The sequence below is a fragment of the Phasianus colchicus genome, chromosome 5 (genome assembly GCF_987193195.1).
Source record: "Phasianus colchicus chromosome 5, bPhaCol1.hap1.1, whole genome shotgun sequence".
Classification (NCBI taxonomy): domain Eukaryota; kingdom Metazoa; phylum Chordata; class Aves; order Galliformes; family Phasianidae; genus Phasianus; species Phasianus colchicus.
This window is the reverse complement of record NC_143440.1, coordinates 37,874,409-37,902,317: the sequence shown is the minus strand read 5'-3', so window position 1 is coordinate 37,902,317 and position 27,909 is coordinate 37,874,409. Positions and strand designations below refer to the sequence as shown.

The 27,909-nt window shown below is 35.9% G+C and overlaps 1 protein-coding gene across 7 annotated transcripts in view; it reads left to right on the top strand.

Annotated features, from left to right (window-relative positions):
• SLC25A21 (solute carrier family 25 member 21) overlaps positions 1-27,909 on the top strand; it is a 231,343-nt gene that overhangs the window by 192,325 nt on the left and 11,109 nt on the right. For 4 of the 7 annotated variants that reach the window (XM_090141344.1, XM_090141342.1, XM_031593833.2 and 1 more), the window contains 4 exons: positions 15,779-15,845; positions 20,539-20,598; positions 22,242-22,349; positions 25,975-26,139. In XM_090141344.1, coding sequence (XP_089997470.1) covers positions 15,779-15,845; positions 20,539-20,598; positions 22,242-22,349; positions 25,975-26,139 — 400 coding nt within the window. Of the gene's footprint in view, positions 1-15,778; positions 15,846-20,538; positions 20,599-22,241; positions 22,350-24,978; positions 25,954-25,974; positions 26,140-27,909 lie in introns of those variants that run through there. The other 3 variants (XM_090141343.1, XM_090141347.1, XM_090141345.1) reach the window with 3 other exon arrangements.

The following is a 27,909-nucleotide window of genomic DNA, read 5'->3' as shown; positions in this document are numbered from 1 at the left end:
TCTGTCTTGTTCTTCTTAATTTTGCATTCCACTTGATGTCATAATCCTAGCCACTGTGGCTAGGGAATATCTCCACACCCTAGGCCCAGTCCCCACAAGTCATCCATCTGTTTGCCTCCAATAGCTCTGGCTACTCTTAAGCTCTGTTTTCACCTACATTTGACATAAACTACTTAGAAGAGGAAATAATTCCTTTACCAGTCACTCTGTCTTGGCTACACATTGTCCCTTCCTTTCATCTGGCAAAAAGTCTGTGCCCTTACATGATGCAGCTGAGAGGTAGAGCCCTTCTAGATTACTACCTTTTGTTTGTTGTTATTTTGTTGTTGTTGTTTTTTATGCCTATGTGAAAACAAGCACAGTCATTTTTCCACAATACAGAATGGAGCTTCAGATGGGCTAAAGTAGATTTGTGGTATCACCAGGCCCTGCTATCTTGGCAGGGTGAATTTTCTGTCTGCCAAACAGATGACAAAATTCAGAATTTCACTGATGTGAAACTAATGCTCTCACATTTTCTGAAATATTATCAGTTATAGCCTTTCTTTTCCCAAGCTTGGTTTGGGATTGCTTCAAAGCCATTGTTATCTCTGGAATCAAATCTATAATTCAGTCCAGCCTTTCTGAATCAAGAAAGAGAACAGTAATTAAGAGTGGGAAAAGTTTGGGTTAAATAAAAACAAATAAGTCACATACAGAAAGCAGGAATTAAAATATGCATTAAAATGCATCAATATTGTGATTTTTTCTTGATGAACATTTAAATGGTAACATGGTGGTAAATGATTCAATTTACACAATTGCTGTTTTGCTGGATAAGCAAATTGAATGTAGAATTGCACCCAATTACACGGTCACCATTCAACTAAGTGTCTTTTTACATAGCCAAATACAAAATAATTTGTGGAGGAATCAGAATTCATATTACATTTGTTATATCAAAAACATAAAGAGCATTGTCTTGGGTAGTATTAGCACCAAAAGAATTAAAACTTACAAATAATTGCTTTAGCATGAGCTTACAGAGCATTGTAGCAAAAATGATCATACAATCCTAAGACAAAAAGAAGAGAAATGCCGAGTGCAACTTTGGTAAGACAACTCAATTAAAGTTCTGAATACTGAATTAAATCAATGCTTCAAAGAAAATGTAGAGATTCTAAATTAAATGATACTTAATTTAATTAACACTTCAAAGAAAATAGATGCTGAAGAAATTTGAGAGCACCATAGAACTGCTTTAGGAGTACAATACACTTTGTGTCACAAAATTCAAGGGTTACATTTTTCTGGTAGTAAAAGAGAACATTGAGAAGTTACTTGATAACTATACATAGACATATTTTTCATCTGCAGAAAATGTTTTCTGACACCAGTGAATTCAAGGCTTTTCAATATTGCTCAGCATAAACAGTACCTGGGAATCTGAAATTAGGGAAATTCAGCCTTCAAATATTTTCTCTGAATTTATAAAAGCACCAGACCAATCAGATAGAGGGCTTTTTCTTAAGGGCTTTTGTTGGAGGGCTGTTACTGGAGTCTTCGCAATTTAAAGTACTATTTAATGTACTACTATTTAATGTCGTTTCTAGATGAAAATATGAACTAAAATATGAATTAAAGTGATAGATCCTAATGGATTCTTTCTTATTTTGTCCTCCATTTTCCCAGCTCATCCCCTTCCTGAATGAAGCTTTGTGAACAAGAGCTCTTGCATTTCCCTGAAACTGCCATAAACTTGCAGGTTTGCATTATAGTAATGATGGCACTTACATCATGCTTCAGAGCTTCAGCAAGTCACTGTCAGGGATCAAGAGGGATTATTTTTCTTAATGCACAATTGACTAGATGCAAGATAGAGAGGATTTTTTTTTCCTTTCTTTTAAGGAAGATTGGACACAGATGACGATGAGATAGTACAGATTTGTCCTTTGAGGTGAAAAGGAAATCCTTTAGAGGAGGACAGTTTGTTTCTGAAGATCAGTCTCACCTATTTACTGTTTGGGAGTGAGGAAGGAATTTCTGAATTTCTACCTCAGTTTGGCAGGGGATATCATAACTTTCCTGTTCAGGCATCCTTTCCTGCTCTTTCTGTCTGTTTTCTACATTCCACCTAGTCTGCTGCCTAGATTCCCTATATTGAAGATCAGTGTCATCTTTAATCTGCATGAGAACAAATATAGCACATTGAAAAGTCTTTCAGCCAGGCCAAACAGAATTTCAAGCCATAAATGTTCAGTGTTACTCATCCATCATGGCTCTGCCATTTCAGCTTCTTTTACTATCAGCTGTTTACTATCAGCTATTTACTGTCATCTCCACATTTTTTTCTTTCTTTTGGAAGAAAATTTCCATTTCAGAAGACTTTCACTGTTTCTAGTCACCTTGCATTTCCTTTTTAGAATTCTTCTTCAGTGATCTTGTATACAGTGTGGTCATAACATTTAGCATGACAAAAACATTAGCAGTGAGTGTGAGAGACTATGATACACATATAGAAACAAGCACCTGGGAAAAGCTGTGTTAGGAACGTGTAGGCATTTCTTAAATCAGGTACATTGCTGAAGTGAACTTGCCCTATAACAAGCAATTACTATATGTAGACATTAAATGTGTTCTAAATCTTCCTGACCATGTATTCAGACACAGATTCTCCCTCCTATGGTAGGCATCCTTATGCTTTCCCACACTGCTCTAACCACACATATACGTTCTCCAGTTTTTCACTCCTTGTATTTATTATTGCTCCTCATCATCCTTGTTATCACTACGAATAATCCTCCTGGTGTGCATTTTTATTTTCCTTTTGTAAAATCGCTCTCAAAGTCCTGTTTGAGGCTGGAAGAACTCTGTAGGCTAAGATACTGTAGCTCTAGCATTATTGCCTTTGGTATCTTTACTATATTTCTTAAGAATTAGAGTTTAATTCAGACTAGGATTTAGGCTGAAATTTAGATGAAGTCCTATCCTGTCCAATGATTCACTCTGAGCAATCCAAGTATATGCAGCGAGAACCACCTGATTCAGCCAGTGACAATTTTACTTTAGTCCTCTGGTGGCTTAGTCAGTGGTGTGCTCCTGGAAAGAGAACTGGTGCTAGGATCTTCTATTTCTTTTTCTTTTTTCTTTTTCTTTTTTCTTTTTCTTCTTTCTTTTTCTTTCTTTTTCTTGTTTCTTCTTCTTTTTCATTTCCTTTTTCTTTTTCGTTTCCTTTTCCTTTTTCATTTCCTTTTCCTTTTTCGTTTCCTTTTCCTTTTCCAAGGGAAATAATTGGATCAAGTCCATGCATTTGTAATATGCTGATTTATACCTAACTAGCTGGCAGGAATACTTCAGTGTCTGAGGAGTAAAAGCTGTTTATTCCAGCACACTCATTCTCAAAAACCTTTCTTCATAGCAAGTAATAGTTTTAGTCCATCAATTTAAAGTGCACAATATTTCATCATTTTAACTGCACAATATACATACAAAATGATTGATATTTAGATTATGTTATAATACCATTAAAAGAACGTTAACAAAAAAGGTTTTAGTATACAAATGGTAGACACGTGGCAGTGCTCCAATTTTTAATTTTTATTTTTTATCTTTGAAGAAATTACTATTATGCCTGGTATTCATTGAGAGAATCCATTGTTAAGTTTCTCCTCTTATTCTCTTCAGCTCTCGTAGCCTATGCTTTATTTGCAGTACTCAACATCCCCTATGGCAGTGGGTCGGTTTCACATTGAATCAGTCCTCCTACTTACAAGAAAATGTTTCCAAATGCTGTGTGTTCTGAAAACATGAAGGCTGAGGCACTGGTTCTTTAATAACTGATGAAAATAAAATGTTAGTGATTAGGATCTCTGTGCTTTTACTTAATTTGGACATATCCTACAAAAGTTTTTTAAAAAAATGCCAGAAGATAATCCATTATGGGTGGGTGATTTCCCGGACACTGACATGTGAAATGTCCAAAAACATTCTACACACCTCACAATTCTGTATGTGTAGAACTGTGTGCAACTACAGATGTTTCCACTGCCACAGAATTCACTAAAAACTGCCAGGGAATTTGGCCCAGATGTGCTATAGAATTACAATGACTCTGGTAATAGTGAAACTGTAGGCAGCAAACACCAGATGTCCAGTAAAATGGTTAACACTGAGATCCAAGGCATCGTCACAAACAAGTATGGAGTGAATAAACTGAAAATGTGCAGTAATACTTCATTATTCATCAACTCTAATCTGATTTTATGTGTTTGACTTGTTGTGATGCAACACTGCTCCAGTATAACATCCTGTAGAAAGGCTGCATTTCAGAGGCTTAAATAATTTTTTAAAAAGAATTAATTAGATAGGTACATCCATCAAACTTAATACAAGGCTGCATTTTTCTCCTTACCTCCTTTCTCTTCTCATTTTGCTTGAAAAGTGATTCTGCCTGTGCGCTGTGTGCTGTGATGGCTTGCCCACAGAAAGGATAAATGAATAGCTGCTAGTGCCAACTTGTGTAGTTCTGCTTTAGCTCAAATGGTAGCAGGCTCGAGCTGCAGTACCAGGGCTCCGTACACTGCTACATCCTGCATCTGTCTGTCTGTGGAGCGACTTTTCCTGCAAAGTACAGGTATTCATTACATTATGAGGCACTGCTTTATGCTTTGTGGTTTCTGAGGGATCCACGTGCAGGGCAGACCCCAGAGACGGCAGAAAGCATTATATTTCTCTTTCCACTTACAGTTGATTATTTATGATTTCTTATATCCTCAAGTGTAAGTTTTACACAGTCATTATCAGAACAGACATTTAGCCATTTTTCAAATATCTCTAAACAAAACAAAATAAAAGTTTCTATTATAAATTTTGAATCAAAATGTACAATGTTTTTCATGGGAGCCTGTTTGTATTTGTTAGTGATGTACGTATGTATTTATATATTTGTACATATGAGGCAATAGACCTATGTGAGTATTCGTATGTCAAATTCATTGAAGTATTTTTGCTCAAGGCTTGAATGTAGCAGTTAATCTACTCTGCTTTATCTCTGAATGACTTGCAGTACCAAACATTTTCTTCACTCGTGGGCTTCATAGACAAAAACAGAAGAAAAGCAGAGATGGAATGGCAGGTACAAGAAGCTGCAGGGATCTTGAATGCTTAGAGAAAAGCTAAGGAAGGTATAGTCTTTGAAAGAAAAGTTGTCATATTTTGTAACCTTCCTTAAAGCTTTTTCGCTAAAGATGTGGTATAAACTCCATTAAAACACAGAGGATTTGATTTCAATGAGAATTGAAGGGAAGAATCTCTGTTATTATCACTCACTTTTACGCATGAAAATATAAAAACTTACTCAAAAGTGTGGTCATCCCAGGAAACAAAAATTATCCTGAGCCAACCAGTGCACCATCACACAAAGAAAGTTAGGTTGAGCTGCTTTCAGAATTACTGCTGCTCAGGAATTTATGACTTCTTTTTCTTCTTAGTCGCAGAGCTATTTAAATAATTTTCATTTGGTCTCGGGTGATGTCCTTGTGTGAATTTTCATAACCCAAAGGAGAACACAAGGCAGTTGTCAAGACTGCTAAATTTCTCTGCCTTTTTTCTGCATTGCCAGTTTCACATGGTTTCAGTACAAAATCATAAATCGTGTAGTTTTTTCTTGCACTGCAGACATATTTTATTAAAGCATACTGACACTTGAGGGCTTTTCAGTATTATTAACTTATAGTAAAGCATGGCCTGTAAAAGGATCTGCCATGTTGCATGTCAGTACTGCCAGTATTTCCACCTAGCGTTTCCTCTGGATCTCAAGAGCTCACAACCACTTCAACACCTGTTTCTCCAGCACCAGTTGCAGCTGCAGCACAACCATTGCAGCCTGAGCTCCCTGCCCACCCTTGCCATGCAAATCTGCTCAGAGCAGACTCTTTCTTCAACAGCAGTTTGCCAGATGCAGGTTCGCAATGAAGCTGCGGCTGCTTGTTGCTCTGCTTAAAACAAGATAAATGTCTTGTGTCCTTTCTGGTTTTACTGTGTGGAGGGATGGTTTTCACATGTTTCTAAGTTAAGTCTCTATAATACCAGGTGGTAGTTTGTTCATGGCTACTGAACTGTTATCTCTATTCACTTTGTAATGATCTCTGATGATGGTGAGCTGGGAAGAAGTGTGGTTGCAATTTGCAGTTACACTTGCAAACTGTGATTGCTGCAAGCCACACTGCTGCAGCAATAAGGGCAGTGGTAGTCACCAATTAATGCAGCTGAGTCCTAAGCCCTTAGGCTGATTGTGGAGCAAGCCCAATGGCATGCTGGTAAGCTGTGCAAGAAAAAAGATTTCTCTTTGGCAATTCAGAGAAAAACAGATCTAAAAGAAAAATGTTTGATCCAAACTTATTTACTTTTTAGGTATTGTTGGTTGTAAGGGTATCACTATGTTAAGTCATAAAATGCTGAAAAAATTTACTAAACTAATCGCACTGTGTGCTCTTAAATAGCTTGCGTTATATTTACTGGGATTGCTGTGTGAAACTTGTTCATCTGTAAAGTGAAATACTTTGCATGCTTTTAAAAGTAATTTAGGAGACAAGGTTGGCTTGTTTTGTTCATTCAATGCCAAAGTGGCAAAATTTCTTTTCTGCAGAAGGGTTCAAGTTGAGGAGGGTACTGGATCAGAGGAGTATATTGAGAAAAAGAAAACATTTCAAAAGAGATGTTCAAGTTAAACCTGCTGAGGCAGGTATGCTGTTCAGAGAACAAGATGCAAGTTTTTTTTTTTTTTAAATAAATAATTCAGTAGAAACTGCCACATCATTGAGACACAATGAAACACCATTGCTTTCTTTATTTAATAAAGTGTTGATTTCTTTATAGACAGCCATGCAGCTGAAGGGACTACTGGCAGGTGGGGCATGGCTATAGAAAACATGAATATACCGCTAAAAAATAAATAGCAATAATATTAATTAGGACAGCTGCTTCTACTCAGCTCTTTCCTTCACACATTTGTCTTCCTATAGATTTGATCTCAGAAGCTATTTACATATCTCTGCACCATGACCTCGTAGCAGTTTTTTTATCAGTAACTACACTGAGGGAAAGAGCTTGTCTAAAGCCTTGCAAAATCTTTCCAGTCATTCAGATTGAATGGCTTTGGCTGAATTTCTATGGTGACTCTTCTCTAAGACTTCAGTGTTTCTCAGTCACTTAACCTTACCTTTTCTGTCCTTTTTCCCTCTGAAAAAATCAGAGTGAAGTTTGGTCACCTCTCCAGACAAACTAGCAGTGTGACACTTTGGTGCTTTACCTTAACATTTGTGTGAGAAGCACAAGAAGAATGCCTATACAGCATAGGAGGTATTGGAAGTGGAATAAATTTGGAAGCATTACCTCACATGATCTGGAAAGGGAGCTTTCATATTCAGAATGCATTGTGCTAAAAAGTGAAAATATGTTTGTTTCTATTAACTGTCAACGCTGTTTGTTTTTAGATTGGGATAACATTAAGGAAAAGCTATTAATCCTCGTGGTATTTGTAGGGCATTTGCACGTGGTGCTTGAACAACTGGAGATTGCTTTTGGGCATGGTTCCAGCATCCATGGCAGTCAGTGTGGAACAGAGGCCTTCGTGTGGCAGTTTTCTTAGAAGCATAACATGGGCTGGAGCAAAAGCCTGAGACTGTCACTACCTGATCAGTGCTCCAAATACCGCACGCTTTTGCTCTCGGCACATGCAGGACTGTTGCACTCTGCTGGTGCACCCATCAGTGGTATTCCTGTTACAAAGTCATGAATCTTTTATGATTTCCTGCTAGAGGCGTTGTAAAGCGAGTAACAAAAATACACAGGTCAAGGTGTTAAAAGATGGAATCAAATTATTTGTTATATACAAGTTCGTATATTTTTGATGATACCTTTTTCTTTTTAACACTAAAAACTGCTGCTCTGAGGTTTTGTAAGAAACAGGAAAAATAAGTGTGCCTTTTAGTTTGTTAAAAACACTGTAAAACTATTACTGGCTTAGTTTTACCTTTAAATTCAGAAAATCAATATGTTTATGAATCCAAATTATTTTGCACCTGCAGTAATTGTTGCCTGCTGTTCGGTTTATTTAAGTATTTACATCACTGATTGCATCTGAAAATTAAAAACATCTAAGTAACCTAAATTACAAGCACAAATAATTGCAGGTGCAAAACCCATGCACAGACAAAATGATCTCTGAAAGTTGGTCTTCCAAATCTCATTGGAAGTTATTCAGTGTATCATGAACCTAGAGTCCTCCTGGGAGAGTCACTAATCTCTATAATGACACTGAAAGCCTCTTGACTCTCATATTTATCTCACAGATGGGAAAGAATACATGTAGTCAGATAACTCCCTAGAGATTGCACATGTGGATTTTGAAGAGTATAACTTATTCTAGTGAAGGCTAACATTAACTTGCAATCAAAAATTTCCTTCCTGAGCCACATTCTTTCTGATGAAATTAAAATGATGTATTTTTATTAAGTCACTACTGATCTAAGTAGGACAAACTCCCAGGGCAAGTACAGAAAATTTTGCTAATCTCATGAATTTTCCTTTAATGACTCATAGCATCAGTTTAACACAGACAAATGCTGTCAGCCTCTTCCAGAAAATTCACCTAGTTATCCTTTCTATGATTTTATTAGCGTTAAAAATAGATTTCTAAGCATGGTGCTAGAAAAGCCTATTTTTTAACCTGATTCAAAACTGAAAATGAATCATTTTCTTGCATTCTTTAGCTTCAATAGATATAGGTGTGGAGCTGCTTTAAGGCAGTGACTGCTTCCTGTCGTACCAGTTATGGCAGTGCTGTTAGCAAAAGAGGGGGGGGAGTTAAATTCTCTTCTAGTGTTTGAACAACTAAAACTTCTACTGAACAAATGAAGCATTCTGCCAGTTCTGACAATCCAAAATACAATGAAGAATTTTTCTGTTTCAGAAGCTCTAGGCAAAGCTGTTTTGGCATGTCTGTAGCTTATTTCAACTGCAAACAAAGGGGCAGTTACAGGGAAAGTCTTTTGGAGAAGAAAATGCTGTCAGTTTTAAGAAATAAGACATGTAGAACCATTCTGCAGCCCAGCGGTTTTGTAAAGAATAGAGCAGCTGCCAGAGATAATGCTTCCATTTGCGCCAATTTCAAAAGGAATTGCATCAAACAGACAAAATTGGTACTTCATTCATTGGTGATGGGGGGCAGAATGCAAAAAAAGTGGTAAGAAAGAAGAGGAAAGGCAGCACCAAGCCCCATGGGGTGTGCTTTGCTGCTTCTCCTGCAGATGCAGAGACGAGAAGCACTTTGTGCAGCTGGCAGTCACAGCCAACATTATCCCATATGGCCCAAATCCTCTTCATTCTAGCTTTCCAGCCCTGGCACTTGCATTGTGCTCTCCCCAACTAAACATTTCAGAAGGAGGCCCCCAGCTCCCTGCCAATGGGTGCTGGGTGGTGGTTGCACCATCTGAGTACTCTGCCTAAAGGTATGGCGAGTCATGGCACAGCCTGAGGACAGTCACCTCTTTAATTAAGCACACTATCAATTAGTTGTTCTATCTGATTTTAGTACTCACGTTTTTAAAGATCTGGCTTACTTTAAGTGAGTCTGTTACTCAGGCAGGACATGGTAAAAATATCCCACTTACTTGATTGATACTCACCTTCCAAACAAAAAGTCAGAACAAGATGTTCTTTTTTATGTGCATGGAGAACTATTGAGGCTATGTTGTCCATTACAATGCAGGGCTCTCACTTCTACTTCCAAGATGCTTTTTGCTAACTGCTTAGGTATTCTGAAATACAAAGAGAATACAGGAATAAGTTTTAGAGAGTAGAATCATTAGAATAGTGAAAAATTCTAACAAAGATCCCTTTTTTTACTCCCAGTTTTTGCTGCCATAGGCACAAGAAGGTTTCATCTTTCCCCCTCTTGAGGGATTGACATGCAAGTGTGTCCTGTAGCTCATTTAGGTTCAGCGCAGACCAGAAAGCCAAAAATTACCAAGGATTTTGACCAAGGGATTGAGAGGTGATTAAAACTCATGAAAGAAAGACTCATTTCTCAGTAAGAATAACAAAGACACATGGATGATGGATCATAATAACTTCATAATCTGACCCACATGCAGCAAATATGGGTATGACTGTCATTTTAAATAAGTGAGGTAGGTTGATGCTGATTATTAATCCATTTCTTGGCCTGTCTGATTGTTTCTAAGCCAATTCCTCCACTTTTTAGTATTTTTCTGAAGTATCTTAAGAGCACCTTTCACTGAAAATCTCTTCCTTTTTAGCCAGTTACTTTTCAGACCGTTACCTGAATTTATCTGGGAGATTTCTTTCCTGAGTCAGCCTGCTTCTAGTATTCTTGTAGCTGGACTTTTAGTATTCTAATACATAGTACAGTGTTTCTTCAACCCCATGATAAAATATAATTCTGTACTACTTCTACTTCACATGACATGTAGTGTCATGTGCTTAACATTTACAGTAGGATAATATACTTCAGAAGAAAAAAGATTTTTGGATAGCAACAGAGTGTTGACACCTGGTTTTCTATGAATGTGTCTAACTTTTAATATGTTTTCAAGTATGTCCAGCTCCTTGCCTATTCCTGCTGAAGGACATCTGGATTTCCCTATAGGATGCCCCTTCAGCTGGGCAAATGGGTGTAGGCATGGTTATTTGAGTGAACTACATGTGTGACTATTGGCTGGTGGTTGCTACTCTCAAAATAAATGGCTAAATTATTCTTCCCTTTTTCTCACCAGGAAGTACTAATTTGCATCTGTCTTCACTAAACACTTGCTAGTTTTCCTGAAACTTCTGGGAATTCAGAATCTTTGAAATCTCCAGCTAGGTCAACATAGAGATTACCTCACACTAGTGCATATATTAAAGGCATATTGCTCCAATTTCAGATGATTTACCGTCTGATAGTAATAAGTTCACAATATGCTACATACCATGAAATAAAAAAATATCTTTTCCCTGGTGTAAAAAAATTTAAGTAAATTTTGTTACATTCAGATACGTATTCTTTCTGTCTTTTTGAAGAATAGCCACTCTTCTGCCAAGTATGTCTTTAGAATTCCTTCTCTTTGTTGAAAGAAAAATCCTTGTAAAAACAGAAAGTTGCACATTCCATTTAGTATAAGTGACATGATCATGAAACCCAGGTCTTTTATTTATACTTGGGATAATATAGAGGTAATGAAAGTAGTATTGGACCTAAGAGGTGTTTTGTTTCAATTATAAAACAGTGTGGGTAAGAAACTTCAATTTGACAGCAATATAAGAAAAGCAATATTGTGTTCATGCCTTCAATCAGCTTTATTAGATCCTTAAAGAGAAAATTATGTGAAAGAGAGAAAGAAAACAACAAACTAAGCAAGATCACAATTTCAGCATAGTTTGGAGAAAATAACTGATTTGGGTTAGTTGTCTTGCCAGGATGAATGACTCAAGGCTTCCAAAGAAGAAATGGAAACCAGAAGGATAGCTAAAGCCTAAAAGAACAAATTGAGAATACATGATTGACTGTAATGTTTCAAAATCAACTTCTGCAAAGATGAGTTTGGGCTGTTGCCCAGAATACAATTGAATGGTGGTATTCATTTAGACCATTATTGCTGAAACAAAATAAGATGTTGCTGTATTTCTGTTAGAGATTTACTTGGTCTTTCCAATGTTTCTAGCTAGGAATATGATGTCACACCCTCTCTCCTATCACAGGCTGCAGTGACTGCTGCTGTTCCACAGTTTTTCTGAACACTGGTTTTTTGAAGAGAGTTCTGAATCCAGGTGATAACATCTTTCAAATGTGAAATGTCATCACCATTCATTAGTTTACTTTGAAAAATTTTGTGCACTGTGAGCAAGTAGGCTAACTCGTTGTTATTGACTAAAGAGAAAAGAAGTATAATATTTTTGTGTGTGGATGCACGTTCTTGCTGGCATGGGAGCCATTTAAGTTTCTGTTATCATCATGCTAGTGTTTAAAAATAAATGAATGGTTCATTCTGCAAAGATTTCAAATAATGAAATCTTTAATGGACATGATTTGTAAAGCATTACTTGAAAAATGTGGTGGCAGCTGCTCAGCTCATCTCAGGAACAGAAGAGTCTCTGCTTCATGCAAAAATGTGTTCAATTGATAAGAGATGGTGATGAGATGGGACTATTTTAGTTTTTTAGTTCCTGCCATCATTCATTTCATCTCAATAACTGTGTTTTCTAACCTTTTTTTTTTTTTTTTTCAGTTTCTATTTCAAACAAGGAAAAAGAAACCAAACAAACCACATTTTGTAATTAAATACTGAGCTAGTTCTTACCATGTTTACTGAATTACATATTGCCTATATGTATATATATCCTAAAGTTTTCATGTGTTTTTAGATTTCTTAATATGTTCCATAGGAATAGATCTTAACTCCTTCCTCTCTGTTTTTGTGTGGTAAAATTTGCCTCCACAAAAGAGAAGAGGATTAAAACAGTGAAGCCCACTTGTAGGGACATGAATATAGCTGCTGAACTCTGCAGATTTTCCTCGCTCACAGTAGAGAAAGGAGAAAGCCATCAGTGTTGGCCTTACAGCAGATTGGCTTCACGTATTGTGCCCAGGACGGCTGTCCTGGTGAGAACTTTAAACCAGGAAAAACAGGTGAGGGTGAGAGTTACCAGTAGCCTTGTCATGGAGCAATGGACAGGGCTGACAAAGGGCATGGGTAGTGGGAACCGAAGGGAACACACCATCCACAGCTCAGCTGTCACCTTCAGCTGTCACCTCAAGCAAATTCAAGCATTTGCATTTAAACAAATAAATGCCCGAAGCAAGAAAAGCATTATGAGGACTATTGGCAGCAGGTGAAGGGAGCTGATCCTTCTCTTCTGATCAGCTCTGATGAAGCCACATCTGGAGTGCTGTGCTGAGTTCTGAGCTCCTCCATACAAAACAGTTGGGCACACTGGAGAAAGTCCAGCAAAGAGCCACAAAAATGAGTACGTGGCTGAAACATCTCTTCTATGGAAGAAAAGCTGGGAGAGCTGGAACTGTTCCGCCTGGAAAGAGAAGGCTTAAGGGGCTCTTATCAATGTGTATAAATATGTGAAGAGAAGGCACAAAGAGGATGAGGCCAGGCTCCTGTCAGTCGTGCCCAGTAAGAGGACAAGAGCCTATGGGCACAAACAAGAGTACCAAAGGTGTGATCAGTACATCAGAAAGCACTCTTGTATTGTGAGAAGGATTGAACAGGGTAACCAGAGATATTGTGGAGTCTGCCTCCTTAGAGGTATTGTGACTGGTCACAGTCCTGAGCACCCTAGTCTGTTTGCCCCTGCTATAGGAGGGGTTGAAGCAGATGGACTTGGAAGTACCTGCCAGCCTCAACCCTTCTGTGATTCAGGAGTAATGGATAATTGCTTTTAGTGTTTTCAGTTCTCACTTTTCTAGAATTTTCAAACAGCCCAAAACTTGCCCTACTAGTCATCTGAATAGCTGGTATTTCAATATTGAAATGTGGCAGAATTTTGGATTTCTTTTTAGAAGCAATTTTTTGTCTACCGATATTGCTGAGATTGTGAATGTGTTGCTCAGTTCAGGTTATTCTTCCCCTCTACAATTTCTCTGAAGAGTTTTCCTGATATATTCATAGCCCACAGGAATGTTATGTAACTTATATTTTCAATAGGTACATCTATTTTAACATGCATGAAGGCTACTCTAAAAAAGCAACCTGAACCGCTGTGTAAGTCCAGGTAATGCTGTTGTGGGAATTAGAACTAACAGAGTTATCTCGCCATTTATACATATTTTTGTAATGAGAAAATCTGGATAAAGTTTAGGTCTCACTTCTCATTAGTTAGAACTACACCTGTGTGTAGAGCAGTGGAGCATATTCCACTTTCCATTTCCAATCATGCTGGAGTACTAGAAATTCTAAATGTGATGCTTGTTGTAAATACACTTACAGTGTTTTAGATTGAACTGTAAGGAAGAAGGTGTTTATAGGAATTTGAGTTCTTTTTTGCTGATCCTTCTTGGACCATGATTTCAGTTTGAACTCATGTTAAACTATATGAATCACATGCATAAAGTTGTTCCATGTTTCAATAGCTTGCTGAATCAGCAAGAGTATACTGTGAATATATATAAACTGTTAAAAGCTAAAACTGTAGTCACTCTATTTATACCTATATTGTTTTGTCAATATCTATGGTTATGTATATCTATATGTCTGGTTATATCTATATCTACATCTGTAGAGCAATACATGTAGGTATAGATGTATGTTTGTGTATCTATATTTTTTTCTGTTCCTAAACTGAGACTTGGAAGAAATTCAAACATCTGACTCCTCCAATGAATTCCTGAAATCTCTTAGCTAGGGACGTTCAGGGTTTTGTCATGAAACCATCAATGTATAAAATGATCAAAGTTTCTTTTCATAGTAGACTGGAATCTATATCTTCAGAGGAACTATAAGTGATATTCCCACTCTGGAAACTCTTCAAAACCTAAATATTTTATTTACAGTGGAGTAGCTTAGTAACAGAACTTCAAAGAAATGTTAGAAGGAGGGTGAAAAAGATGGTACAGCATTTGTAGCTTTTTACAGTTGGATGAGGATTGTGAATTTAATTGTTTTTCTTTGATGTGCATAAGATAGCTATAGAAGATTCTGTTGATGTGATTACTGTTTTACACCCTGCAAAAATATCCTGTATAGTGGGCAGTTTTATAAAGATGAATCACCTTTAAACATTTCTAAAAGTGATTTCTTCTGTAGACTGTTTTCCTCCTACAGTCTTTAAAGAAGCATAAGATATCTGAAGATGGATAAGTGTTAAGATATACTCTTGTTAGCTGATAAGGTAGCTTTTTGCTAATTGCTAAGCACTACCTCTGTAATGTGGAGGCCTAGCAGTCACAAACAATGTCTACTTTTACCTCAGTTGGGGATTCTGAGAACTATCTGATGTATTCCCAAGATCCAACCTTGTCTAGTAAGTGGAACTCAGGCTGCCTTCAAATACCTAAATTATATATATATATAAAATTTAGGTAATGCAAAGTATTGCAATAGATCGACACTTGGCTTCAGCCGAACTCCAGAAGACTACATCTACTGTAAATCCCTTGACCATTTATGGGGCCAGGCCTGGAGAAGGGCAAAGTCCTGAATGAGTACAGTAGCAAGACATTACTACTTTTTTTTTTTTTAGTTTTTTTCCAAGATGAAATCCATGTATTGTCTCTGTGAATACCTAACTTGTATTGAAAACTGAATTGTCCAAAAAAGTCATTTCATGTATTTTCAAGCATGTAAAAACCAAAATTTTAAAAGATGCCTTAACCTAGTATCTGAAATGAGCATGCAGATTTTTGTATGCAGCTTGCTTAAATCAAGGTTTTTTTCAAATTTGTATTTTGTTACTTCAATTTTAAATATCATTATTGCTACATCAAAAAAACACATACGATGAAATAGTACTTCATCATCACTGTCAAAATTGTTCCTCTTCTTTTAAATATAATTTCTTGTCTACTCTGGAAAATTTTTACTTTTTAATTCCTGACTTTTGATTGTCTTTTCACTAGCACATAATAGATTAGGTAATACATTAATTAGTAAAGAAAAGAAAAAGCATTACTATTATGTGTTTGTATGTTTGGAAAGGTTAATTGCTTTGGCTGAAAGGGAAAATTGAATTGGCAATATGGCAATGATCTGCTGTTTATCCATACGAAAAATGATGTTTTTTTCTTCAATAGATTGCTTGGTTTCTACAAAGGAATACTCCCTCCCATCTTGGCTGAGACACCCAAAAGGGCAGTGAAGGTAAAAAAATTAATCAACGTACTTTTCCCTTTAAAAACATAAGCAAGAAGAAGAACAGCTCTAATATATTGTGTTTCTTCCACACTGATTGACATTTGATTCTTAAGATTCTTTGGCATGTTGATCTGATTTTTACAAGGAGGAAACTTTTCTGTTGAATAAAAACTCTACTTGATTAAGAAGTGTAGGATAATGCTTTTAAAAGCTAGGACATTTTTTATCTGAATATATCGTGAATATAATGTTACTAAAAAACAAATTGTGATTAGTTTATACAAACAAAGTTTATAATAAAATACTGGAAGCCAGATTTTAGCTTCACAATTACCTCTGCTTTAAACTTTAATTGGAAACACCTACCAATTTACAAAGCAACTAATACTGTGCATGGCTTAATAAATGAGCACAAGAACAATTAAGGAAGCCACTCCTAGTAAGTATTTACTAAGAAAATTGAAGTACTGTATCTGTAGGTTTTAAGTGCTGCCTGAGATTTTTCATATACTTCAAAGAACACCCTTGTCTGTATTGTTGCTTTTTTCCAGATTGAGTATATATGTGGGTACAACTTCCTATCATGCAAAGAATGTTTTACTCCAGCTCTTTTAAACTTGAAATGGATGCTAGCCTATAAGAATGTATTCAGTGTCAAATGTTGATCTGATTTCCTTTTATTATCCCCTATGTCAGTTTGTAGATCATAGTTTTAGTACAACTCCTATGCAAATATATATCATTACACCAAATTTTGTTCAGTTATACCATACAATCCCTTTTATCAAAATCTACTTTAAAAAAGTCACCTCATCTTACAGTTCTAAATCTATCAAAGAGTCCATTTTGTCTTTCACTTCACAACTTTGAAGTTTTCTATAGTTGCATCAAGTATGTTTAAAAGCAGTTACTATACAGAACATCTTGATTTTCCTTTCTTTCTTTTTTTGTTTCATTCTAAAAAACTGCACATGGTCCTGAGCCTTAGCCTGCTATTAATCATTCATGTTCCAATTCCTTTATAGAGGAAGAATATTAGAATTAAGTGCCAGGATGTGACCTTGTAATAGGAATTCTGCTAATGTTATCTTCTTGTTTGCACTAGCATTTTAGATGCAAATGATGTCGTCTATCTCAAAATTATTTGATACACAACTAAGCAAACTGAAGTTCAATTTAATGGCAAAGTGGCAGTGAAGAAAAATGGATGATATTTAAAAGCTTCCTAATAACTTGTTTTCTTCAGACTGATGTTTTGGCTGTGTCTTTATTTCATTGCAGTACAAATGACTTAAAGTTCATCTGATCATGCATTTCAGATTCCAGCATATATTTAGTTAAAATACAAACCCAAGTTTGATTTCTCTCCTACCAGCCTGAGTCATTCAAAAATGACAAATCACTTTCTCTTAGTCCTGTGGCTTAGTCTCCACAATATTAAATATAGTTATAAAATAATAAAAACATTTAAATTGGGAGAAATCTCTGTGGGTCATCTGATGACCTACTACCCAAAGCATTTCTGACTTCATAGTTAGAACCCTGAGTTCTCAAAATTTTCCAGGATGAAGACTGCAGCCTGTCTGTGTTCTTGCTTCAGTGCTCAATTGCTCTCACTATAAAGAATTTTACCTTATATTCAATCCAAATTTTCTCTGTTGTAGCTTTGCGTCTTGCTTCTTTTTTTGTTGTTGTTTTTGTGAACCTCTGAGAACAGTCTGAGTGTCTTCTCTTTAACCTTTCTCTAGACAGTATAAGACAGGAAGTAGATTCCCTTAGCCTTCATAACTTCAGGGTAAACAAACTCAGTTGTCTCAGCCTCCTTTTGTACATCATAAACTTCTTATATATTTTACTGCTGCTACTTAGTGAGATGCTTTCTACATACTTCTTGGGCATCAATGTGAGAGCCCAGTGTGGTTTCTGAAACTTTGAGAAACAGGTCTAAATGCTAAATGTGCTTTTTAATTAAATCATCAATTTCTTAATTCTTAGCACTATTCCTATAAACTTTTTGCTGTTCCAAGGACACCAACAGAGCATTAAGTTATCTTGAGATAGCAGCTCTGTTCTGCACTGGAAGAATAGGGCAGTACAGTGATGTACTTGTAAGATCTTGGAGACTGAAGCTATTTAATGTCAGATGTTATCTGCCAGCACAACTTCTAACGTCCAAGTAGGGTTTGAATCTATGCTTTGGCCCAAAGAGAATTAAGCTTGGCTTAATTTCTCTTCTCCTAATTTCCACTAAACTTGTTTGGATATAAATGTAAAACACTAATGGAAACTCACTGCTTCCTTTGGCTCATTCTCCACCTTTTATTCCTCTGAAGGTGTTCCATATTTCAAGAGGCCTAAATATGTCCCTTGCCCATTGCCAAACTGGCTAGGGTCATGAAGATCTGCGTCAATGCCTATTGAGGTCATAGAAAGCACAAAAGATAGAAGGGCAATTTTTTTGCCTTGTTTGGGTTTGTAATGAACTTTTTTGAAAACTTCTGAGTAAGGTGTCTTTTATATCTCATAAAAGTGTATAGAGACTGAGCTAAGCAGATTTTGTACTAAGAAGAAATTTAATTTTGCTGTGGATTTAATTTTGCTACTGAAATATGTTTACCTGAAATGATTATTTGCTAAAAAATATAAAGCTGCTAAAACAAAGTTATTTAGCCACAGCTTTCATGTTGTGTCAAAGATGCAGGTTCAATTTATGCAAGTAGATTCTCATGTCTGTCTTGCTATTTCTTTTTATTCTTTCTCTTTATTTCCCTTCCTAAGAAGGAAAATAGGTATTTCTGTAAGATGAAAAGTCAAAGTTTATAAATTTATGTTAGATTAAACTTGGAGAAAAGAAGTGATGATGCCAATAGAATGGTTAACAGATGAACTTTTGGGGCGATTTATATTGTTCGTGCATTCCCAGACATCTTGTTTTAAGCATGTATTTTTACCTTAGTGTTATTGAGACATCTGGTAAGTACTTTGACTATTTTCTGTGAATTAAAGTGTATCTTTGCCAGATGGACAATATTGGTTATTATATACACAAAAGCATGCATTAAATACGTTTATTGTGGGATTTTTTTTTGCACAAGGCTATTAACTTAATACAACCGTAGAGAGAAAGACAAATTACTCTTTTTTTAAAAACAACTAGGGTAGATATAGATAATATAAATCCATATGATATAGTTGGATACTTTTAGCAAAACTGTATGTATACTAGCTCTATTATATCCAGAAACATTTAGATTGGGTTTTACTGGTATTTATTTATTTTCTTTCAAAAATGATATGAAACATAGTTACTATTAAGTACTTATTTTATTTATGACTGTAGGAAGCGATTGATTTTTAAGGTAAAAATTTTAAGACCAAAAAATTGCTATCAATGTATTTCTGCCTTTATTACAACCATTTTACAGATCTGTGACACTATGGAAAACATTAAGGAATACCAGAAATTCCATTAAAGGTTAGGAGGGCAGCAATGAGTAGGAAGATGCTGGAGAGTGAATAAAGCAAACTTTTATTGCAGTAAGAATTGAATTTAGTTCTGAGAAGTAACTATCCTACAACTGACACTTTCTCAAAGATTTCCTTTTCCCTATAAGTAAAACGATATCTTCAGTTATCCAATAAGACAGACCTACAGTCTAAGAAAATCTTCTGTCTTTTCTGATTGTTGTCAAAGTACAATGATTTTAAATATATTTGCAGGATGTTTGCAAAATGAATGTGAGATCTGTACACTATTTGGATTGCAGTTGTAATCAAGGCTCTGTTTATAGGGCCTTTTCTGCAAAACACTGTAATCCTTTTTGATAATAAAAAAGAACATTTATCCACTGGCTAGAATATTCAGTCCTTCAGCTTTCTGTATTTAAAATCTTAATTTTGTGTTATAGAAGTGTAATACATGTCCTACTTTTGTAAATATGGTCTTATTATTAACACCTGTATCTCTGTTGTATTCAGTGAGATCCTAGCATCTTTTTAGATTAAGCAGGTCTTAACTGAAGAACATTGGTGCAGGTGAAAAAAGGTTCTCATTTCTTTCTTGAAGTTCAAACACAAAAGAACTTAGCATTTTAAACTCAGGAACTTCAGATGATCAGAACTTCTGAGCACCACTGCCACTGACTGACACTTATTTATAAAGAGCAAGAACTATAAGAGATGTGTCTCTTGAAAATTAGAAACTATAATAACCTACTCACTTTCCATCTTAAAAATGTGCAATTACATCTTTCTGTTGAGAAGTAGATCAATATATAAGATATAGGAAGGTGACTGCAATATGTTATATTAAATACAAGGATGATTTCTTGTGGGATGTAGTATCTGCTACTACATTTAAACCAGTATAAGAAAATTAGATGATAGAGGAAAAATAATAAACTGAAAACAAAAACTGTGTTTTAAGTGAACTCTTATATGAAATATTAATTGCATTTATGCTGATGTTGTGCATGTTATACTTCGGTTTTGAAGCCTAGTTATCTTCATTTGCACATTAAACACTGATAGAGTGAGCATGAAACTCATTGAAAAATGAAAAATAGCTTGTGTTTATTTTTCAGCTCTGCATGTGACTACTTAAGATATGAGGTAGTGAAATATTGTAATTTGGTTTACTATCTTGTGTAATTGACTCACAATTTCTTCCATGCAATTTCAGTCTAACTTTTCTTTATAGTTCTTCACCTTTGAACAATACAAGAAGCTACTAGGATATTCATCTTTATCACCAGGACTGGTATGTATGATAACACTTCATGTTCTATTTTCAGACATATACATTGAACAATCCCATCTGTTTCCTTCCATATTGGAAGCCCAAATTTTAAGGGGTACACAAAATGATTTTATACTGAATGTGGCTAGCATGCTAGTCTGCCTGCTCATGTATAGGGCTTAATTCTATGGTATCTTTTAGAATAAGTTTTGTATTACTACTTTCTATAAATGATAGTTAATGCATATTTTTCACAATAATGGCATGACAATTATATGAAAGAACTGATATTCTAGACACGCTACATAGGTTAGGGTAGTGAAAAATTCCCAATACCAACTGTGTTAAAATTTTCAGGAAAATCTTGAGAAAATTGCCCATAAAAAATAAACACGTCATTGCTGACCAAAAGCTGCTCCAATTCATACAGCAGGTAAAACAGCTACCAGCCATCCCAATGTTCTTGCACATTTTTGGTGCATTTTTGATTACCATAGAGGCATTTTTGCTCTTTTTTGAGGTAGGCATGATAGAGAGAGAAAAAACAACTGAGAGAGATTCTGGCTTAAGCTACACAGAATGTCCAGAAGTGCCTCCACAGAATTCTTTCTGAGAGAAAAATTACTGTCAAAAGAGAGATGTATACATTAGCATCATATTCCTGCTAGTTGATGGTGAAAGGGATAGATTATGTTCCTATTTTACATTGAAAAAATTGGTGTGTTGGTAATATGGTAGTATGGCTGGAGGCAAAGGCACTACGGATAATGCCTGCCACTACCCTCCCAGTTTACCATTCTCTTTCTTGAGCTCCCTAGAGTCCTGGCTCAAAACCTTCTGTATTGAATGAATTATTTTTCTCACTATTGTTTTTTCCTCACCACTGTTTTTCCTTGAATTTTGACAGATATACTCAACATATTGTATTATGGTCCTGGGACTCTTTTCAGCCACTCAAAAGTTTAGAGACAAGAAATGGAAGCAATAGAAGTGCAAAGTGATCACAAAAATTAATCACTGATTTTTCTTAAGAGATCTGAATATTTAAATTATTTTTCTGTTACTAGAAGCAAAAACAAAAACCAACAAAAAAAAAACAACCCATATTTCTAATTCTGTTTCCTGAGGAAAGCAAAGTAGTGAATATCACCATTTCTGTGGCTGTAATTACCATCAGCTTCTAAATAAATGGAAATAATTCACCCTCTGAAAGAGCGCTGACATTTCCATGTGTGCCACTTATTCCCATCCAAACCTTTTCAAGTTGGGTGTTTGCTTAGGGGGACTTTTCTTCTCTTTGCACAGTTTGACTAATTACCTCACTTCTAGCTTTTTTCCTTGCTGTGTGACTGCATTTATATTTGTATTTTTATTCAGGCTCCACCCAAAGCTGATAGGAGGGCATTGTTTTTCCATGTTTTCATCATAAATCAATACCACAGAGCGCTATGACACTTTATTTTGCATTTTTTGGAATGTGGTTTGTGGCTATTGTCATATTGTCTTCAAGAACTGTCAGCATCCGATCAAGGTCTAGCTTTTTTTTTTTTTTTGTAGTAGAACACTGACGCATAGCTGAAGTCTTTCATTGTATTCTCTCATTCCGTTTCATAATCTGAATATATTTTACTACTTCATTTTTACATATTGATTAACTTTCCTAGGCGTTTGCAGTTGCTGGCTTGGGATCTGGACTAACGGAGGCAGTTGTGGTCAACCCTTTTGAAGTAGTAAAGGTTACCTTGCAGGCAAATCGAAACAGTTTCACAGAGGTATGAGAATTGCACCGCTGTTTGTTTTGCTTTATTAAGTGTTGTGCACTTGAAAGTTCATGTTTAAACCAAAATATCTGTACTGTAGTGGGTTGATGCAATTGATTTTCCCACAAGCCTAGTGGAAAAGGAAAAATGAGATAAAAGATTCATTAAATTATGCTGTCAGACGTGCATCAAGATGCATACAGTACTGTCCTCTGTGTCAGTATTTCCACTGCAGATATTCAGCGCACCTCTTTACTCCCACAGCTGCCAGTAGTACAGTGAAGAATTCTTATCCTGAAGTACAAATCTGAGACTCTTACGTACGTTTACCCTGGCAGGCTCCAGACCTCTAGTGAGAACAGAGGGTTGGCATAAGATACTGAGGTACAATGCCCTGGGCAGGGTCCAGCTGGTGTCTTTTATGTTGAAATGTAGCTGATAGATTTCATGATCTTGGATGAATTTATTGATGTTAAAAGTAGCTGTTATGGACTCTGTAATTCATTCAGAGAAGCACTCCCCTAGAGAATAAATTTTATAACATTTGATAAATTTTTGTTACATTCTCAATGCATACCAGAGATGTCAGGTTGCCCAGGGTCTCTGGCCTAGACATTTTTTAACTATGAGCAGTAAAACCACTGAAACAAATTGTTCATACTGTACAGGAAAAAAAAAGGGTTGAGTTACTGCAAGGAGAAAGCAGTGCATGGGAGGATTTCTATCTCAGGAAGGTACCTAATTTACACTTAAAATAGGATTGAAAGTATCTATTTGCCCAGATATTAAATACTCTAGGGGTCTTAAGTTCTTAAATCACAGATATCCATTTTAAATATCTATTTTTAAAAGGATTATAATTTTAGAATTTGTAAATCAGAAAAACTAGTGGCTTCAGTACCACAATCTCAAGTTCTCATTAAGAACATGTTAAAAGACATTCCATACAAAGCATGTAAACTCAAGCCTACTGGAAGAAGCACATGCACGTTATTACAGAGTGTAGGGTAATGGTACACTCACTTCATTACCATGCACTGTTTTTCTAAAAGGTTTAGGTAAGGTATGTACCTATCCCATTGTGTAGCTTTCATATTATATGATGAAACCTAATGCAGGTCACATATTTCTTTGACTACTGTATTGAAATAATAAATACATCTTGTTTAAAGGAACAAGGAAGAGCATGAACACATACACCCACACCCAGACTCCTGCACACCCCCAAAACAAATATTCACACAGTACAGTGACAGTTGAATTATTCAGTGGTACCAGATCATCTTTCTAGGGCTGATAGGTTTAAAGAGGAAGGCTGCAATAAATCACACATTGGCACTATTGTCATTTGGATTGCTGCAGGTAAAAATATTGCAATTTTTTTTTAGATAGAAGTCCCTATTTTTTTTGTTTGTCTTTTCCCTGTAGCCATGGAAAACTCATTGGCTATAGATGCTGATGTGATTATAAAAGTCTTCTCACTTGATTTTACAAGTTTGTGCTCTAAGATGAGATGACAGTCTCATCTTGCTGTCTAGGTCTCTATTAAGTACAAGTCAGCAATTGTCTGGAGTGAGTCAAACTCTGGTTGTTTATACAGCAAATTTCTCCAGATTAGTTATCCTCAGGTCCTTTTGTCATTAGCATAGAATTTAGAACTTCTGTGTCTTGATCAGCTGACATTTTAAATGTCTAGGGTAGCCCTCCTTATTGCTAAAGGACTAAAAAAGGAGTCTTTTTTAGTAGCTCAGTTGTAGATATAGAGTTTGCAGATATAGACATTAGGACTGATGAATCTCATCTCGGGTGTTCAGCAACTGGCAGGCATTCTTTGTGAGTCAGAAGTAAATCTGTATTCAGTATAAGACCAAGGGATACCTTACTATTGAAAGCTGCTCTCTTCAGCTTAAATCACTTTATTCCAGACAACTAGTATTTTTTGTTTGTTTTTGTTCTTTTTTTAAAGGTCTAATCTTCATTTTTTGTGCATGAGAAAAGGTGCTATTGCAAGTATCTGGACCACATTCCATATTGGGAATCTACATTTTTTAATAGATTCTGATTTGAATCCTGGTAGTAGTTAGGAAAGTGAATTTAGTAAAATGTGTTCAAAGCATTAACAGGATAATATTGGTTGCTAAATATGAAAAAACAGAATGAAACCTAGTATTAAAGACCAGATCTGTCAGTCACCTAAATAAGCAGTGATATGCTGTGTCAGTTATAACAGGGATAATTTGGCTGATGGTGTTGATCACTACAGTGATATTTTGAAATGGGAAGGCAATAAACAAGCACATTGAAATTAGCAATGTTCACAGCACTGTAGTCAAAATTCTTCTGTATTTTCATGTTTGACCAGCCTAGTGGAAGTCATCTTTTCCCTTATAATTAAATGTTTGATTACCTAGAGCTGGTTTTATGCTTTGGAAAAAACAAACTCACAACAACAGTTTTTTGAGAGGAGCTTTTCCATAATTCTGCTAAAAAGAGATCTAATACTTCAGAAGTATCATCAGTAGTATCACAGTATATTGTGGTACAGATCAAACGGGTATTTAGTCAGGCAGATAGCGTCTGTGGAACTCATTGTTATATAAGGGGATCCTGAGGAAGTTTTGTCCTCTCTGTTTCTTATTAGGTAGCAGTTGGCTGGCTAAGAGGATTTCTATGCCTTTTGGACATTATTTTCAAAACAGGATTTCTAAAGTCAATTTCCTAAATCTATACCTTGGTGATTGTGATACCTCGGTGTTGTGATTTTCAAAGTCTAACTACACCTTTTACCTCAAGTTATTCAGCCGGAGTGCAGAACAGGATTTCCAGTTGGATGCTTACGAGAAAAAAAAAATTGTGCCTTCTTTTCTAGAGTTTTACCACAATATTAAAGTTAGTTGCCTGCCTCAATGACAGAAAATCATTTAATGTATGGTCTAGTTTTAAAAAGTTCTGTGTACTCAGTAACTCCTTCAAAAGTCAGTGTTATAAAATTAAACATTCTGAGATAGCATATATGCCTTTTGTCATCTTCCAATTTTATTTCTAACACTGAATCTGGAACTGCCAAACTGCTCAACACAGATATTTATATTGTCCTTTGCGGCTCCAATCTGTGGCTCCCAACAACTTGCTATCCTATCCATAATGGCTCAACTTATTTCCTGTTCTAATTCTGTTCTTTCATCATTCCCTTGTAGTGCATGCCCCTGTGCCACTGGTTTTACTTTAGAAGCTTTTTTTCTAATCTTCTAATTGTCCAGAATTATTGTTGTATACTCTAGTTGTGCAAGGGTTTCATCTGTCATAATCTTAACAGCACACACTGTGATTTAAAAAAAAAAGCAAACTCTTGCCAAATTCACACATCTGATGCCATGAGTTTCTCTATAAAATTTAACTAACCTTTGAAATGATGATTTTAAGATTGCTTTCTTTGCTTTAGGGATGTTTTCATCTTTTTTTCTGCAATCAGAAAAATGAGGAATATTTTTTGTAATGAAAAAAAATATGGCGATACTTAAGATAAAATGACAGGAGCTGGCAACACTGTGTTTGTCAACGGGATTGAAATGAGGCAGAGGTTATTGTTTTCTTTTTCTAAAGATGATCTCTTCCTTCCTTTACTTAACTTGTGAAGCAACCATCTAGCTTTGTTCAAGCTCAGCAGATCATCAGAACTGATGGTTTGGGCCTCCATGGACTCAACAAAGGTCTTACTGCAACACTGGGCCGTCACGGAGTTTTTAACATGGTTTACTTTGGATTCTACTTCAATGTGAAAAACATTCTTCCGGTCAATAAAGTAAGTTTCTCATACAATGGAGTAGACAAGCAGGTAAGAGGTTTGACAGTTTTATTAACACTGTATTTTACAGTACAAAGCTGTGCTGTGACTAACTACTGACTAACATAACTCCCTGTTTTGCAGAAAATGCTATAGCATTTTCATGGCAAAATTTGTGAATGAAATTAAGGTTCTGCCTTTTTAAGAAAAGCTGAGTATAAACAAAGTAATCACGTTTGAAATCACAATTTTATGAATATTTCTTTATACCACAGTAGCAAAGTGAAAAGGCAGAAACAAGGTGCAAGTATGTTATGCTCATGCTAGGTATGTATGTGCATTACTGTTGTTTTGTTTGTTTGCTTGCTTGTGGTAAACTGGACTAGGAAAGAGATATCAGTTTCTAGAAAATTTCTAAGTTCTCACAAAGCAAGGCGCCGAGCTTGATGAGCAAACAGGGCTGCAGTACGGAGGTATCCTGACCATGTACAGATCTATTTACTGAAGGCAGTTCAACCTAGTCTTGAGAGATGACAGGACAGATTTACCCACGTGAGAGGGAACCAGCCCAGAACAGGACTTACACAGTTATACACGGAGACTTTATGTAGAATAACCTATGAGTAAGCTGAGAAAAAGAATAAAGCTGTAATTGTCCTTGAAGAAATTTTAGTCAGTAGTCTCGTATGATTTTATATAAAGTCGGCATTTCCCTTTATAACAAAAGGAAATTTTATGAATGAAAATGTACTAATACTGGAAACTTTCTAAATGGCTGTGTGAACCACGACTAATGGTTTATTAATGACTCCAGTGCATTACTTACTGAAGTGTGTTTTCACTAATGTGATTTTTAGATGATGACAGTTAAACAGTCACAGGTGTAATATGTAGGGATATTCATATAAGAAGCTGCAATTTACATCAAAAGGGATCAGTTTCTATTCCCATATGAAGCAACACCTCTTTTTTTCTGCACTTCTGAGTAGCTTGGTATTTTTGTTGGCAAGACTGTATAAATGGAGAAAAGCTCCACTTCTTATTTGCAGATCATTACAGTAAATTGAATTGTTAAAGAGCAGCTAACCCACAAGTTTCTACAAGTTTATTTTAGTGTATTTAAGCATACATTGCAATGTACTTTAATCATACATTCTAAAAACTCAAGACACAAGGGTAGCTTGAAACATAGATAGGAGTAAAAACATTTATTCTGATGAAAAGATGGAAAATTGTAGTTACTATGGAGAATACTCAGAACCATGTGCATGTAAGGGCAGAAACTTATGCACAACTTCTATGGAAATGCTGTACTTTACCTGCATAGTAATGGAAGAATAGTAATAGTATTTGGCATAAGCATGCTTTCCTAGCATTTCAATTTAAATATGTATGTATAGCACATGATTAGAAAGATTCAGGGCTTTATGACCTGTGAGAAATTAGCTCTTTGTACAGATTCTGTATGACAAAGAGAATTGTTAACATCTAGAACATAAATTTAAATAAATGCAGACAGTGAAAGAAAAATGACTTCAGTGGTGTCACCTGGTGACATAGGCGTCCTGTATATGCTATCTGTGATCTTTGTACAACAAGAATGTATTAATTACGAGTGGAGAGGTTTTTATTGTGCGTAGAAGTTGTGAAGTGGCTTGCACAGTGGCTTGCAGTGGCTACATCTCAGCTAGTAGATTGAGCAGTATAACTGAAACTCAGCTGTGTGTGCTGCTCAGCGTGCCCTGGCCCTAAACAGCTAGCACTGTTCCTGGGTATGGCTTGGGAGTC